General features: G+C 41.7%; 2 protein-coding genes across 3 annotated transcripts in view; both read right to left on the bottom strand.

Moving 5' to 3' along the window:
- The window catches only part of LOC117664501 (goannatyrotoxin-Vere1-like), a 59,071-nt gene extending 41,899 nt beyond the window's left edge, over positions 1 to 17,172 (bottom strand). Inside the window, exon 1 of the mRNA XM_087892030.1 lies at positions 17,039 to 17,172. The gene's annotated coding sequence lies outside the window, so the exon portion shown is untranslated. The remainder of the gene's footprint in view (positions 1 to 17,038) is intronic.
- Positions 5,254 to 17,202, bottom strand: TMEM101 (transmembrane protein 101). 2 transcript variants are annotated; one of them, XM_034415432.2, is made up of 5 exons: positions 17,039 to 17,200; positions 15,717 to 15,833; positions 13,567 to 13,747; positions 9,749 to 9,895; positions 5,254 to 7,845 (listed from the first exon to the last, which is right to left on the bottom strand). In XM_034415432.2, exons 3-5 carry the CDS (start codon positions 13,708 to 13,710, stop codon positions 7,537 to 7,539), a joined length of 600 nt encoding a protein of 199 aa, XP_034271323.1. In that variant the 5' UTR covers positions 13,711 to 13,747; positions 15,717 to 15,833; positions 17,039 to 17,200; the 3' UTR covers positions 5,254 to 7,536. The 2 variants fall into 2 exon arrangements, with proteins under 2 accessions (XP_034271323.1, XP_034271322.2); XM_034415431.2 differs by lacking the exon at positions 15,717 to 15,833 and having other exon boundaries at positions 17,039 to 17,202.
- Positions 17,203 to 17,573: the final 371 nt, after the last annotated feature.

Here is a 17,573-nt window from a genome sequence, read left to right as displayed (position 1 = left end):
TCCTAAGCCATGGAGCGCTTTAAAGATGGTAACCAACACCTTGAAGCGCACCCGGAAGACCACTGGGAGCCAGTGCAGCTCGCGCAAGAGGGGTGTTACATGGGAGCGACGGGTCGCCCCTATTATTACTCACGCGGCCGCATTCTGGACCAGTTGGAGCCTCCGGGTGCTCCTCAAGGGGAGCCCCATGTAGAGAGTGTTACAATAGTCCAGACGGGAAGTGACGAGGGCATGAGTGACTGTGCGCAAGGCGTCCCGATCCAGAAAGGGGCACAACTGGGAAATCAGGCGAACCTGATAAAAAGCCCCCCTGGCCACGGCCGTCATATGATCATCCAAAGATAGCCATGAGTCCAGGAGGACACCCAAGTTGCGAGCCCTCTCTGAGGGGGGTAAGATCTCACCCCCAATAGTCAGCGATGGAGTGAGCTGGCTATATCGGGACGCCGGAAACCACAGCCACTCAGTCTTGGAGGGGTTGAGTCTGAGCCTGTTCCTCCCCATCCAGATCCGCACGGCCTCCAGGCAATGGGACATCATGTCAAGGGCATCATTGCCTGGGGTTGAAATGTACAACTGCGTGTCATCGGCATACAGTTAACACTTCACCCCAAAGCCACGGATGATCTCGCCCAGTGGCTTCACATAAATGTTAAACAGGAGGGGCAAGAGAACCGATCCCTGCGGCATCCCACAAGTGAGGAACCTCGAAGTCGACCTCTGCCCTCCCGTCAACACAGACTGCGTATGGTCAGAGAGGAAGGAGAACCACCGTAAAACGGTGCCCCCCACTCCTAACCCCTCTAGCTGACGCAGCATGATACCATGATCGATGGTATCAAAAGCCGCTGAAAGGTCTAGGAGGACCAGAACAAAGGAGCAACCCCTGTCCCAAGCCCTCCAGAGATCATCAACCAATGCGATCAATGCCGTTTCCATGCTGTAACCCGCCCTGAAGCCCGACTGGCACGGATCTAGATAGACAGCTTCATCGGGAAATCAAGGAAGTTGCCTTGCCACCACACTCTTGACAACCTTCGCCGCAAAGCGAAGGTTGGAGACAGGAAGATAATTAGCTAAAACAGTCGGGTCCAGGGAAGGCTTCTTGAGGAGGGGCCTCACCACTGCCTCTTTCAGGTGGCTGGGAAGACACCCTCACCCAGCGAAGTGTTGGTAATCTCCTGAAACCAGCCTCGTGTAACCTCCCGGGAGGCCAGTACCAACCTGGAGGGACACGGGTCCAGTAAACATGTGGTAGCGTTAAGCCTCCCCAAAATCCTGTCCATGTCCTCAGGAGTCACAGGGTCAAACTTCTCCCAGATAAGTCTCAAGATTTGCCTCCGTCATCCTGTCCGAAACTATCCAATCAGAGTCCAGGCCGTGCCAAATCTGAGCGATTTTATCATGCAGATACTGCCCAAAATCCTCAACTCTACCCTGCAAGGGGTCCTCCCTCACTCCCACCTGGAGTAGAGAGCGGGTCACCCTGAACAGGGCAGCTGGGCGGTTCTCTGCAGATGCAATAAGAGTGGAAAAATAGTTTGATTTCACCACTCTTATTGTCACTAGGTAGGTCTTGATATAAGACCTCACCAGTGTCCAGTCTGATTCGGCACGGCTGGTCCTCCAATCGCTCTCTAGGCGTCTTTTCCGGCGCTTCATCTCTCTCAGCTCCTCGGAGAACCAAGGAGCCAATTGAGAACGGCACTGGGTCAGAGGCCGCAAAGGCGCGATGCGGCCTCTGACCCAGATTTATTAAACTTCAATCCCATCTATTCTCACATTCTCATCAATTTTCTACAAAGTTCCAAAGGAACTCAAAGTAAGCTGTTCCCCTTTGTTTACCCTCTTCTGTTTTTCTAGCTTTTCACTGCTGAGATCACCAATGCTCTTGTTTTCTTCAGCTGAACTCCATATACTGAGAGTGCCATTGCAGTAAGTTTTTTACGCATAGAAATATGCAAGATATAATTATTAAAGATATATCCCACTTTATAACAGAGTAGCATTTCCCAACCTACTGCACTCCAGATGTATTGGAATACAATTTATTTCACCAACCAGACAGCAAGTCCATTAGGAAAGATTACAGGTAGTACTGATAAGAATATTTTTAGCTCACAATCAGTAGTGTGGCAATGTTTTTACTTAGTTAGGTAATGAAATGTCTGAAGAAAACAAAGTCAGAAAGCACCGACGATCCTGCAATTACAGGTAGTCCTCCACTTACAAACATAATGGAAATTGCCCATTACAGTTATAATAATTTTATTTATATTTTTTTCTTTAACATCCATAAGTGTTTAGTGGACAGTGTATTATCTTGGTCAATATATTTTGCATACAATTCTGATAGTATTTTACCATTTAAATATACATAATCATACTTTTTCAACTTCTAACATTTGTATATACATAGCAATCATAATATGTTCTATTATATTTCAGTATACATATTATTTTCCCAATTTCTACTTTCTACTACTTTTTTCTAACACTTATTAGACTAACCACCATGTTAAAAAGTATTCTATGTCTATTCATCATCTCTTGTCCTTTTTAGAATTTCAACTCTTATTAGCTTTGTGGTGAATCTGTCCCGCTTCTCCGCTGGTATCTTGTAACTCTTTTTGTCATTTTTATAATATTTCTGCTGCTACAGCATGCTGTGGAATCTTTAGAGTACCCATCCTCAGTTTCCCCATCATTTTTAAAGGATCTTTTTCATTATTCTCTTTTCTATTTTGAATTCTTAAAAAAATATTCTATTTGTTCCGTATTCAAAATTATTGCTATCTATTTGTCTACTTGTATCAATTTTGGAATTATCTCCTCTATTTTTTCTTCAACACTTTCTGTTTTCGCCTCTATTTTCTGAATTTTTTCTTCATTTTTTATTGTCCTTTGCTGGGGTTTTCCTAATCTCACCATTATTGTTAGTTGCAAAATTGTGTCCGACCCATCGGGACCCCATGGACAACGTTCCTCCAGGCTTTCCTGTTCTTTACCATCCTCTGGAGTCCATTTAAGCTCCATCTAGTGACTCATCCAGCCACTTCGTTCACTGTTGTCCTATTCTTCTTTTGCCCTCAATCTTTCCCAGCATTAGGCACTTCTCCAGTGATTAGGTGGCCAAAGTATTTGAGTTTCATCTTCAGGGCCTGGCCTTGTAAAGAGCAGTCAGGATTGAACTCCTCTAGGACTGACTGGTTTGATCGCTTTGCAGTCCATGGGACTCGCAGGAGTCTTCTACTCCACCATACAGCACCATAGTTCAAAGGCCTTAATTCTTTGGTGCTCAGCCTTTCTTATGGTCCAACTTTCACAGCCATACATCGCAACTGAGAAAATCTCACCATATCTTGCATCAATTCCATCATCTCATGATTCCTTGTTATATCTTCCTTAATGCATTGAAACATCAACATTATTTCTTTATAGACTGCTTTTTTTTCTCCTGCTGATGCATTTTGTGCTGAGATATTACATTAATCATTGCTCAATATACCACCAAATTTTCAATATCCCAATTATCCAGAAACACCAAACCCACCAGTATTAATAAAATTTACATGGCCCTGAAATTGTTCCTCAAACTGTCCTAAATTTACAGTATAATCCTTAAAATTATCCAATTTGTACCCTCTGATTTTTCCAAATGTTAAGTCTTATTCAATTTTTCTTCTTTCTTCTTAGTATTCCAAATTGGCCCACCAAATTCCCCAAATACCTTTAATCCAAGTCAGATACACAGTTTCAAAGATGTTTCTTGTTAATTGTAATCCACCTTGCCTTTAAAATCTTCAAATGGCTCCCTAATACTTCCAGGCAGCAAAAACTCGAGTTGATGTGGAACCAAAATAAAAAAGCCTTCCAGATGTTGTTTGTCTTTCACTATTTCCTTTGTTATTAATGTATTTATCTCAAGTAATTCTTCATCCAAGGTTATTCCCATAAAACACTAATATCATATCTTCTTTGATCAGTAGATGGTGCTCCTGCTCTAAAATCCAGCTTTAGACACTGTAAAACTCCATAAAACTTGGAGGGGAGGGGGAGGAAAAATGAAAAGCAAAATTCCTCTTTCTTTAGAGGAATTCTTCCAATAATCAAACAATATTATCCAAAATAAATCCCTTTTCACACTGCTAACAGTCCCAATCCAGTCTTTATTTTAAAGCTTCACAAACTTCCCTTAATAGTTTGTTTCACTTTTAGGTATGTGATCTTTCTCCATGAGATAAATCGCCCCTTTCTTAATGTTTTGGAGAATCTTTTTTTCTAAATGTACTTTTATTTGGTTTTAAGTATCTAATATAGAAGTTGAGTTATCTCACCCAGTTTCAATCCACTGCCCACAACTCGCTCCAGCACATATTCTTCTTATCCCAGTTGTCACAGCTTCGATCTTGCCAAAAATGGCTGTTGTCTCTCCTGCCGGTCAGGAGGGTTTTCTTTGGATCAAACGAGGAAATTGCTGTTTCCTCGTGATCTGCAAAACATCCCTCCTTTCTTCACCACCCCTCCAGGGTGGCTTTGGCCCCATAGGGTCTCCTGGCAAGCAGGTATCGGCTGGGTTTCGCAAAGCCCCCACGGAGCTCCATTATCCCATATCCGTCCTGCTGCAACGCCAATTGGTCAATTGCCCATTACAGTTATAAAACATGATGGTTGTAAAGTGGATCATCATATGTTCAGACCTGATTTTATGACATTTACTGCAATTGTAAAATGAATACCAAGATCATTAAGTGAATTCCATGGCCGTTAAGCGAACCAATTATTAACAGTGGGCTGTTTTTGCCAAAAACTTGAAGTAAACACCAGTTTTCAACAAAATGTTGTAAACTGTGGTCAAATGACCATGGGGCATTGCAAATTGCCACAAATGTGGACCTGTTGTCGAATGGCCAAAATATGATCACATAACCGTGCAGGGGAGGGGAGATGGCCAATGGAACTGGGTTGTAAGTTGTAAGTAACTCTTTTGGGGGCTCCATCAGAACTCTGAATGGTTGCTAAGCAAACAATCATAAATCAAGGATTACTTGTATATTAGAGGATCTCTGAACATATAAATGGTCTTGGAACTTTGGAACGCGAATTGTTGCCTCTCTTATCTTTCTTGCTGAAGTTGTCCAGAAGAATTGTACATCATACAATTGTTGGTGCATTGCTAACTGGGCTACTGGGGTTCAGCAAGCTGTTAAGAGAGTAAACAAAACAACCACTGGGAAAGAAAGACAGATATACTAATAGAAAAGTGCGTTTATTGTCTTTTAAACTTCCAAATGCAGAATACGTATTAGGAAATCCTGAAGATGCAGCAAATCAATGGTGCCTGCCAATGAGGAGGAAAAGGCAACATAGTGTATGGCTAAGACAGCTGAAATAGGCTATGATTCCAGAATGGCAGCATTTTCCAAATTCCTGCATCTCTCCTTTGAGAGTGAATACATATAAAAACCCATTATGGGGCTGGATTTTAAACCAATGATTCCTGAGTAGCATATTAAATTCCTTGAGAGCCTCTGAATAAAAATATTCCACCCTTACATCTCAAGAGGTACACTGGATTTTTCCAAATGCAAATTACATTTCAGACAAGATTATTGTCAAAAATGTGTTCTGGAAAGAAATAGTCTGAATGTATTCTGGCCTGAAGAATGCAATTACAGAGATAGGAAAAGCTGCCTAAACATTATTATGAACATGGATTCTACTGTACCCAGATCACATATGGTCAACTGAAAGAAAACCGGATTCAGAGTCGAGGTGGCTAAGCGTGTACTATGGCAGCCTATTGCTTTAACTGATTGAGATTCTAGTGCCTCTAATAACATAATCTACCAATGACGGTGAAAAAAATCAATATATTTGTTAGGTAGCAACCTCGTCTAGAGGTTAACATTATGAAGAACTTCAATGTATGAGAAAAGCTCTTCTTCTATTCCTGCAGTCTTCAGTATCATAATTTTATTTGATCCAAATTATGTAATTCCCATCCAGTATCATTCATTTTTCGTCTCATTCCCCACAGCTTCACTATTCACACAGAAATAAATATGGGCCTGTGATCTGAGGTTCTATGTCTTTCTTATGCTCTTGATAGAAGTGATGGATTCACGGGCCTCTCATTCTCACCAGCATCCTTAAGACTCATCTCCCATAATGACCCCAAACTGCTTTCTCACAGGCCAATTTTGCCTGGATTTTTGCATAGTCCAGGCTTTTAACATATTCCCAGTTTTGATACCTCTGGGAGACAAACTGTCTCACTTTCTCCCACATTTAAACTCTCCACAAATGCTGCAAGAAATGGCATTTTGGGAACATTTTCCTTTCACTTCCATTCTCCACTTTTAACCTTCCTCCAAAAGAAAGTATTTAAAAATGAGCTAAAATTAGCCTTAAAAAGTGGGGTTTCCAAAATTTAGCGATGGGGATAGGTGAGCTAAGGGCCTTCCAATCTCTATCTTCCTAAAAAAAAAAAAAAGCATAAAATCACAGACTGCAAATTCACTCCATTATTTTCTGTCATAGGACAGGCATATAATTTTAAAAATCATGAGGCAGAGATGCAATCATCTACCATTTCAAATATCGTCCATCCCTAATTAGTTCCAGTACCACAAAATCTGAGGCATCTAAATCAGGGAAAATTATATCCAAATTTCTTTCCCTCCACTTGCAGCTAGTTTGAATCCAGCTCTAAATGTTCTCCCTATAGGAACTTAACAAAAAAACCGACTTTCCTTTTACCATCCAGTTTCAACAGTAAGTGTTCTTAGCTGATGCACTAAATATATAAATACTGGAGTCTCTTCACTCCTAAACCCACTATGAATAAAATAATATTTTACCCAATTGGTCATTGTTTGGACTTCATGCTTGTCTGGAAGAGTATAATACAGTTTCACAAATGTGTTCATACAAGTAGAGCAGAAGTTAGCCAATGACTTTACCATTTATCTTAGCCTCTTTGAGAATTATCAATAGTCAGAAGCCCCACGATATAAAAAAACTACACATTCTGAGAACCACCACTATCATATTCATACTCTTGAATCCAAAGTAAAATGATTCAAAATCTCTCTATCTCTGTCTACTCAACCCAGGAGTGTTGTTCAGGCCCAGCAGCATACCAAGTGGAAATTGTGTTCAAATTTTCTTTAAGTTTCTGAAAGACTGAAAACAGAAATCTAAATCAATTCTACTAGGGGACACCAAAACCCTGAACCCTCACAGATGTAATTAAAGACCTTAATCTTTCACTTTCTATTGCTCAAGAAATAGGACAGCTGTTGCACTGTCCTTGACAAAAATTAAATTAAAAAAATAGAAATGATCCCACATTATAAAGAAAGGCTATAAGTTCATTTATCTGCCAGTGGAAAGGAGCAAAAAGTTTCAACAATGCAGTAAAACCGAAATAAATAAGCAATTAATTAAAATCATCCCAGTTCCTTCTCCGGAAGTCTTCTCCTCTCCCTGGCCTGAAATCAAGCATAGTCCCTCAAGTCCCCTGGGTTATGCTCAGCCATCTGTGGCCAAAATGATGGAGGCCCCAAAAATCCCAACGTTTTGGCCAATCAACTTCATTTGATTCCAGAATTCAACTCTGCAAGAATCGTGCCAGAAACCAAGATTGCCATCAATGAAGAGGATGACCAGAGGAAGAATTACCGACAGGATCTGAGCAGCTGTGGTGATGTAATAACCAGATAGAAAGGACAGAGCAAGGACACCGTAGAGAACAAAGAGAAGCTGTAGGAGGATCTCCCCACCCAGGATACCACCAAGATAGGCCAGGCGATCTTCTTTGCTGTGCTGAAGAGAGTAGGCCTGAAAAGAATAAATTGGAATGTTGGTTTACATAGAAGCCTAACCCTTCTACAAGGTATGCCTATTGGGAGATGGATATAAACTTCTATGCAATTTCTATTTCTCCAATTGTTGCTGTTAGGAAATCCGCACTGGATTTATTAAACTCCAAGTGGGACAGTATTTTTTTATTGTTTGCATTAGATTGTTTTTTCAGGCTCAGACCTGTTCATGGTTTTCTTTGGCTTTTCTCCCATAATTGGTTGACTACATTTTTCAAGGTGTACACTGGATCCTGCTCAGTTTCAACTAAAGACAATTTTGGACAGAAAAAACAGAAACAATTTTGGAAATTATTTATTCTTTCATTTATTTATAATTTTGGAAATTAATTATTTAATCCTTTATTCTAGAAGCTTATTCACTCTCATTTTAGAATGTAGGATGTAGGATCTCAAAAAATGGGAGATTTTATTTATTTATTGGTTCGATTTATATGCCGCCCTTCTCCAGAGACTCACGGTGGCTTACAATGTGTTAAGCAATAGCCTTCATACTTTGGTATATACCTGCTTAGTAGGGCTTTCGGCCCCCCCCAAGCGGTGTTCTTTTTTTTCTTATACGAAGTCAGCTTATTGCCCCCACAATCCGGTTCCTCATTTTACCTACCTCGAAAGGATGGAAGGCTGAGTCAACCTGAGTCATTCCTAGCCTCCCATCCAAAAGTTTCCAACAGAAATCCATCTATCTCCTCATTCTCTGCTCTTTTGGCTGCCCTTCATCCTCCCACTGCTGAAGAGATAACCAGCTAAGGCACCTGCTGGAGTTTCACAATACTTTGCACCTTGCACTCCACACACACCCATCCCCAGCTCCCCTTAGAATAGAAAGAGCTGGAAGGGACCTTGGAGGTCTTCTAGTCTAGCCCTCTGCTCAAGCAGCAGAATTCGTATCATTTCAGATAAGTAACTTTCTAGGCTCTTAAAAACGAAAAAAGACCTTCGCTGTTCCTCCTGCTATTAGTCTATACAACAGCTTTGTGAGGCCTCCATGGCAAAGGTCAGCTGGGGAGGCTGCGGATGATGACAGAAGGCCGGGCAGCCAAAAAGGCAGATATGCGGAGGGTGGAATAGTCGGGTCGAAGCGAGGCAAATCTGCCAAAGGGAACTTACCAGGCCCAGCTTGGGAGGAGGCAGCAGGACAAAGCTGGCAATTTGTGGAGGGCAGAAGCATAAGGACCTTGCCAACAGCAGTGCAGTTGCCATCTAACAGCCATAACTGGGACTTATCAGAATTGCCATTGCTAAGCCATGTAGTCACATGTTTCATCTAGTGACTGCTTCATTTAGTGATGGAAATTCTGATCTCAATAAGGATCACTAAACAAAGACTACCGATATACAAATAATGCTCCCTGTTTATGTAACCCAAAGCTTGGTGGTTCTGTATGAAGTTTTTGAAGTTCTTGGTGCTCTCTGAGCTTAGTTGTTGGCTAGCAGGTGTTTTATTACTTGCACTGATGGTATTATTTAATTCAGAATGAAATATATGCAAATAAATAATCAAGCTCAGAGAACTCCAAAAACTCCACAATTCAACCCTGAGCTACGAATCCTACATTCTATTGGAATATAGCATTTATTGTACTTTAGTGGCATTTGCAGAGTCTTAAAAATTATATTTTAAGAAATAAATGTAAGCTCTTATCGTCTGTGTATGTTTGTGTGCATTTACACATGAGCACTTGTGAGACAGTTCACTATCTGCAAGGACTGCTGATCTCTAATCTGATCCCTGTTTTATGGTGCACGCAATATGTCCACTATCTGTCTCATTACTATTTTTTAATCCCGTAGCAGCAAATTTAGTAAAAAAGGATGGAAAAGAAAGAGGAGGTCGATTCAGACCTTTTTCATGTACATACCACACAAATGAGGTAGATTCCAATGAAAACTTGCCCAGTAGATTGCAATGATCTGTTCCGTGGTTTCTGGCGGTAGATCTCACCAGCGCCACTTGCCAAGATCAGAAATCCACCTATTATGGCTATTGTTCGTGAATACATTCTCACCTGCGCCGTGCAAAGTAAACAAAATGTGCCAATTAATAAAAACAGGAATGCCTGTTTTTTTATTAATCCCCCCAATACTATAAATTTTTCATGTTGAACTTAATATCGTCTATATATAAATTTCTGAAGAAATAACTTTATCTGATTTTGTACTGATAATTTTCTTTGAGAGATGAAAAGTGGCTGCCTAAATATGGGCACACAAATTGTATGTTATATATTTGTCATCCCTTCTTTTCACAGCACAGGGATAATTTTCCATTAACCATACTTTATTATGTTCAACCAAAAATATACCTATCAGGTTTAAATATATGACGATTTGAATATAAAGGGAAATGACAACTAACAAAAAGTGTGAGCCTCAATAGTAGAACTAAATTTAGGCATATTACATTCAGTTCTTCATGTTTATATCTGATCAACATCTGATAATGGAAGACACCAAATAAAAAAATAATTATGAAGCTGAAAGCAATTAATCAACATTTAACTGATCAATATAATTACAGCCAGTACTGTTTCTATAGAGCCTCAGGGTAGGGAACTATCTTATTTGGGCACAACCTGAATCGAACTGCTTTGGAGTGTTCACAAATAATAGCATAAAAACCACTAAAACAACAAGATAGCATCTGGGGACAAAAATGAACAGAAAATAAAAGTAGCAAACATGCCCAAGGGGCCCCACCTGTCTCACATCAAGGCCTAGGAAAACAATCAATCTTCAAGGCTTTACAGAACACAAATAGGATGACAGCCATAGAGTTTTCAGGCAGGGTCTCATTCAAAAGGGCAGGCATGGCATCAGAAAAGGTATCCTTACTGAATGCTAACAGTTGAGATTGTTTAAGAAAGGATGCAGAGCACCAACTCTGCTAGCATGTACCAGCCAGGCAGAATCTATGGGAAACAGGGTCTTTCATGTAACTTATTATATGTAGAATATTTTGGTAATAATCAGCACCTTGACTCACACTAGGAAGCATACCGGCAATCAATGCAGCTGGGGCAGCAGAGGTGTCACATGGACACATTGAGGCATGTCCATTACTGTCCGAACTGCTCTATTTTGGACCAGCTAAGGATCAAATGATTTTCAAATATAGCTTTATGCAGAGCACACTGCACTAGTTGAGCCTTGAGGCTACTGTCTGAAGGGCTTCGCTTCCCAACCTGGGAAAGAGTACAACTGGTGTATCAAAAGGAGCTGAGGAAGGGGCCACAGTTGCTGCCTGCTCTTCAAGAAGTGTGAATCCAAGAAATCTCCAGATTGCACATACTCTTGAACAGGAAAGTTCTATCCCATCTGGTAAGAGTATGCATGGAAAGTCCTAGGATCTAAGACTATAATACCTCTAATATCCACGAACTTGGTAGGATTGAATCATAGTCAGTTCTTCCCCATCCATATATTGGGACTCAATAGGGGGAGATAACTAAGTCTCCAAATATTGACAGAGGAAAACTTGTATGTTCATTCTTTTTCACTGACTGATAGGAGATGTAATATTTATTTATTTATTTATTTATTTATTTATTTATTTATTTATTTATTTCATGTATTTATATGCCGCCATTCTTCCGAAGGACTCAGGGCGGCGAACACAAGTTAAGAAACAAGTACAATAAAATCATAATTTAATCCAAATAAATAATTAGTAGTAAATAATAAAGCCCGGATAATACCGGGAGATATTTTAATAATACCTGGAGATGTTTTCACCTCTATAAAATGAAGAATTATTCCAGCATAAAATATATGCTATCTGTCTATCCCTAGCTATCTAGCCATGTATCAAATTTAAAAATCACCAATTTTGCTTACAGAGCAACTTAACTGCACCGGTATATTTTAGAACAGGTCACTAACCTGTGGTCCATGGACCACTGGTGGTCCGTGAGAAAATTTTGGTAAGGTCCCGGGTGGAGGAACTGCTCCGGGATGACCAATAGCCAGTCCTGTGACTAGAGCTCTGGAATATGGGATCAGCCAGGAAGCTCATGGTGGGGCTGGAAATCTCTGCCGTAGAGGGAGGTACATGCAACTTGCAACTTTGCAGGTGGAGCAGCGTGCAAGGAATAGCGCAGCCCTTGCCAGCCAGAACAAGGTAATGGTGCTGTTGTGACAAAAGGGGTGGGTGGCGGTGCCGGTGGGCCGAAGCAACGGGTGGCGGCAACCTGTAGCTCTTTCGTCCCCCTGCTGTGATTCCTGTTGAATGATCCCACCACTGGCTGTCCCTGCCCCTCACCCTCCCAGTCGCTCCTCACCTAGCCTGAGAAGGGAAGGGCAGGGGATGGAGATTCGCTCCATATTCCAGAGCGGGAGAGAAGCTTCATCTTGCTGGGTCTTGTGGGCATTTTTTCTGGGCCTTGTTGGTGTGCCACACACCTTGGTCTCTCGGGGAGATGCACGACTTCATCTCAGCCCCGAGACACTGGCCCAGCCCAGCCATTTCTCTCCACTGCTGCTGTTGGTGCCTCCATGGCCTGCCCATTGCTCTTGCAGCACAGTTAAATTTAGCGTTCTTCACAATGGGGGAAACGGTGTCCCCTTCTCCTCCTGGAGCCCATTATGACAAGGAGATTGGCTGCAGCCGGGTTGAGTGAGTGTCTCGGGGTGGAGAACAGGTCATGCATCTCCCCGAGCGACCAAGGTGCGTCTAGTACCAACAAAGGCCAAAGAAGTGCCCACAAGACCCAAAGAGCGCCAGAGAAACAGAGTGAGAGAGATGAGAGAGAGAGAGAGAGTGAATTGAAAGCAAGAGCAAGAGAGAAAGAGAGAGAGAGAGAGAGAGAGAGAGAGAGAGAGAGAGAGAGAGAGGGGGAGAAAGAAAGAAAGAAAGAAAGAAAGAAAGAAAGAAAGAACGAAAGAAAGAAAGAAAGAAAGAAGATGAGAGAGACAGAGAAAGACAAAGGGAGGGAGAGATGAGAGAGAGAAAGAGAGATGAGAGATGAGAGAGGGGGAGAGAGGAGAGAGAGAAAGAGAGATGAGAGGGGGGAGAGAGAGATGAGAGGGGGAGACAGACAGACTGACAAAGAGGGGGGAGAGGCGAGAGAGAGAAAGAGAGAGGAGAAAGAGACAAAGAGAGGGAGAGAGATGAAAGAGAGACAAAGAAAGAGGGGGAGAGAGAGATGAGAGAAAGAGATGAGACAGAGAGAGAGAGACAAAGAGGGGGGAGAGATGAGAGAGAGAAAGAGAGATGAGAGAGTGGGGAGAAAGAAATGAGAGAGAGATGAGACAGACAGACAGACAGACAAAGGGGGGGGGAGAGAGAGATGAGAGATCCCGGTGTTTTCTGTGGTAAACAGGTCCAAATGTCTCTTTGAGTGTTTAAGGTTGCAGAAACAGGTGGCCAAACTAAGTGCCTGAAGGATCCCATCCCGTCACTGTGAGTCCAGGGCAGGCGCTGGATTTGTATTAGTGGTCCACGGAATTTAAAATTATGAATTTAGTGGTCCCTGAGGTCCGAAAGGTTGGTGACCCCCGTTTTAGAAGATCCTCTTTTGCTAACACTGAAAGATGTTACACGTGAAACAGAATCTAATCAAAGGAAAAATGCCAATCCAACACTCCATCCAAGAATTAACTTGAGCCCAAGTTAATTCTGCGATAAAGCAGATTATGACCAGACTTCGAATGCCAAAAATGGAGGAGATAATTTTTTCACCTTCAGCCAGTCTGCATAATGTGCATAACCTCCAACATATGCTGCGTAGGTGCTGATAGCCAACTGGAGAGCAGCCCCCAAAGCAAACCATCGACGTTTCACACCAAAGGACATAAAGCTTGCACACAAAACTGCTGCACCCATGTCAAAGTAGAGAAATGGGACAGGGATGTCTGGTTTCCTGTATAAGGAAATAAGAGTAGAAAATTACTCCATGAAAACTGAAACAAATGAATGTGCAGAACTTGGCCTTAATTTCTAAAGAATACAGCCCTACTTAGAATTGACAACATTTCTGTATTTTTTCTTAAAAGTTAAAAAGAAACCCCTAACCAATAGGCACTAAACCCTAAATACGTTTGAAATTACAGTACTAGGAATTCAGCATTAAGCGTTGAGGAGTACAAGCAGTTACAAAGGTTAAGAAATTCATCATTAAAAACTACTACCATGAAGCCTTTGATACAGGCTTTAAGAAGAGAGAAAATAATGCTCTATCCATGAGCTGAACATTTCTGAGCCACATTCCTCACTTTTCTTTTACATAACTTTTCTTTGATATCCTTTTATCAACATTCTATCATTCTTTGCTTTCTTATCAATTTTATATTATATTCCTCAATGAAATATTGATAAGAGATACATATGTTTAGTAGTATATTTGAAGAGCTACATGACTGTTCAAGCATGCCTCATATAGGCATGTAAACAAGTGCAGGTGTGATCACCTGTGGCAACCAGGAATCATCTCTAAGCAACCTGACATAAAGAACTTTGGAAGTACAAGAAACAAAGTGTTATTTTTCCCTTCTGACTAGCAGGTATCACAACTTATAAGAAGAGTTTACATTTATTTTTGTTTTTACTGCTTTGCATTTTATCTATTCCCACAAGTCCTAGGCAGCTGAGTTACAGATAACCAGCCTTTGTGAGTCAATCTGCAAGGCTACCATGAAAGACAGAAAATTACAATGAGCAAGGCATTAGTAATCTATTCAAAACAGCAGTTTACCCACCCACTCCCCAAAAAAGTTGATGGAAAATTTACTATAAATCTGAGAGAGCAAAGTAGCCTTCAGATGACAGTTAAGAGCCATCATGATCTGGAGAGCCACTAAAGGTCCATTTATATTATTATGTTTGGTCAAACAGTCAGCCAGATGTGTAGACTAGATATGGCATTTTGGTCCACATATTGAGTTGTTCCCAAGGAACTAGGGTAGGACCTGTTATTTGGTGTTGTGTTATAGGTACTTTCACAAGATATATGCTGTTCCAAGTAATGCTGCCTATGCAGTTGACTGATTGTGAATTTGTCAATACGAATGATGTTCAGATTGTGCTCGTTATTTTGGGATTGCACTCAAAGTCCCTCTTACTATTGGTATTATCTTTGCTTTCTATATCACCTTCGACGTCATCGCTGTCATCATCATTATCACACCACCATCATCATGCCCCATTCCTAATGGGCTAGATCAGGTACAATGAAGTCAAAAGATAATAAAACTAAATACAAATGGTTACAATAATATCAATAATTATTTATACAACATCATGGATATATAGTAAAACTCATATAACTATAGAATGTGTTCATGCAACTTGGTTACAAAATGCAAAGAAAGTGAAAGCCACGCACAGCTTCATAAGAAAGGTATTCTATAAAATAGTAGCTGTCACTGAGAGGGTTCTGACACTTGGTCACATCTTACATATTACTCAAGAAGAAAGACCTGCAACAGAATTCCCTCATGGCAACTAATCCAAACAATTTTACCCAGTTGCTGCCTGATCTATGGCTGTCTCCAGCCTCACTTCCAAAACAACAGGCTCTCCATTGACCTAACAGAATGAAACTTAAACTCAAGTGCTTTCCAGTGGTGGGTTTCAAAATTTTTTGCTACCGGTTCTGTGGATGTAGCTTGGTGAGCGTGGCAGGAGAAGGATACTGTAAAATCTCCATTCCCTCTCCACTCTAGGGGAAGATTATTGCAAAATCTCCATTTCCTCCCGATCAGCTGGGACTCGGGAGGCAGAGAATAGATGGGGGCGAGGCCAGTCAGAGGTGGTTATTTACCGGTTCTCCAAACTACTCAAAATTTCTACTACTGGTTCTCCAAAACTGGTCAGAACCTGCTGAAACCCACCTCTGGTGCTCTCAACAAATTTTTGAGGAAACCAGATGGATAAGGTTGTTCTAAATCGGTTTTCTTTAAAGTGTGCTCTGAGGATTCTTGAAAGTCCCACAAGATTTTCTCAGGAGCCTGCGAAATCAAAATTATTTGATAGCTTATATTGAAAGTAATACAATATTAAAATCCCATCAAACAATTGTGAGAAGCAGCCCAGCAAACCCATCAAGATTAATTGTTAATACTGCAAATATTGATAAATATAACCAAAAAAAGTTCTTTTAGGGTCATCCCAGAAAGGCAGGAGAGTCCTGAGAGGAAAAACCGTCTAAGAAATAACTATTCTAAACTTGTAATTGCCTTCATTTTCCTCCCCAGCCCTCAGATCCAATCATTTTCCCTGCTTGATCCACCAATTTATTTATTTATTTATTTATTTATTTATTTATTTAATGGTTCGATTTATATGCCGCCCTTCTCCGGAGACGCAGGGCGGCTTACAATGCGTTAAGCAATAGCCTTCATACTTTTGTATATTTATTTATTGGTTCAATTTATATGCCACCCTTCTCCGGAGACTCAGGCCGGCTTACAATGTGTTAAGCAATAGCTTTCATACTTTTGTATACTTTTGCTTAGTAGCGCTTTCGCCCCCATCCAAGCGGTGTTCTTTTTTACACAAAGTCAGCTTATTGCCACCACAATCCGGGTCCTCATTTTACCTACCTCGGAAGGATGGAAGGCTGAGTCAACCTTGAGACTGGTGAGATTTGCAATTGCAGTAATTGCAGGCAGCTGGCAGCTAACTGCTACTTAACAGTACTTTAGTCCGCTGCACCACCAAGACTCTTGTGATGCCCATCCTGAGATCCCGCCACCCTTTCTGGCATTGCTTAACGCATTGTAAGCCGCCCTGAGTCTCCGGAGAAAGGCGGCATATAAATCAAAAAAAATTTTTTTTTAAAAACCCTCCTGATCCCCTTTTATCTCAGCTGTTATTTAACGATGCCCATTCTGTCACTACCCCCCCCCCATCCCTCCCTTTCATCCCCCAACTCCTCCTCCAAGAGGTCCTCCCCCCCCGCCCCCTTTCGCAGTGCGAAAGCCCAAGCCACCCTCCCACTCCATTCATTCTCACGCACGCCTCCTCCGCCCACCTGAGCAACCTTTTCCTTTCAGTGCCCAGACTCCCACGATGGAGATTATGCGGGGCTCCCGACTTCTCCGACCTTAAAAGAGTTTTGTCTCTGGATTCTAAATGGACGGAGGCTGCTGGCATCGATTACTCTCTGCACACGCTCAGAGGCAAAGTAACTTTCAAGAAGATCTTAACTCACCGGCGAACCTCGGCGCGCTCTGCATTGAGGAGAAGGCCGCTGAGACAGTGCCAGAACGGGAAGCGAGTGAGCAGCACCGACCCGATCCGCATTAGCAGCCGCAGCACACCGCGCCGCCTCCCGCTAACCGCCGCCATCTTGCGACAGGGCGGAATTACTGGCATATCCCTTCCTACCTGAAGGTCCTCCTTGGTCCGTTAGAGCATCGCTCTAAAGTCCCTGTACAAAACTTTCCCTACAGAAACTGATGCCATACTCCAAAGGTTCCGTTCTTCTTGCTATAAACATTAAAAGTCGTTTGCTCGGATGTTGTGATTGCCGCTCCTCCTGTATTATTTAATCTGCTGCTTCTAGGCAATTTAAAGCAGAAATCCAACACCGTGCTAGGGAAGCTGCCCCATTTTATTTTATACCGGTTAAAGAGTTTCTATGTCACCATCAGCATCGTTCTCATCTCACCAACATCGTGCGATTTGCTGTAGTGTGTAAGACACTACAAAATTCTGGGGCTCTGCCTCGAGAAACTCGTAATCTG

This window comes from Pantherophis guttatus, chromosome 4 (assembly GCF_059756535.1).
Source record: "Pantherophis guttatus breed Tessera chromosome 4, ASM5975653v1, whole genome shotgun sequence".
NCBI classification, from domain to species: Eukaryota; Metazoa; Chordata; class Lepidosauria; order Squamata; family Colubridae; genus Pantherophis; species Pantherophis guttatus.
The sequence above is the reverse complement of the archived record's forward strand: the minus strand, read 5'-3'. Positions and strand labels throughout refer to the sequence as shown.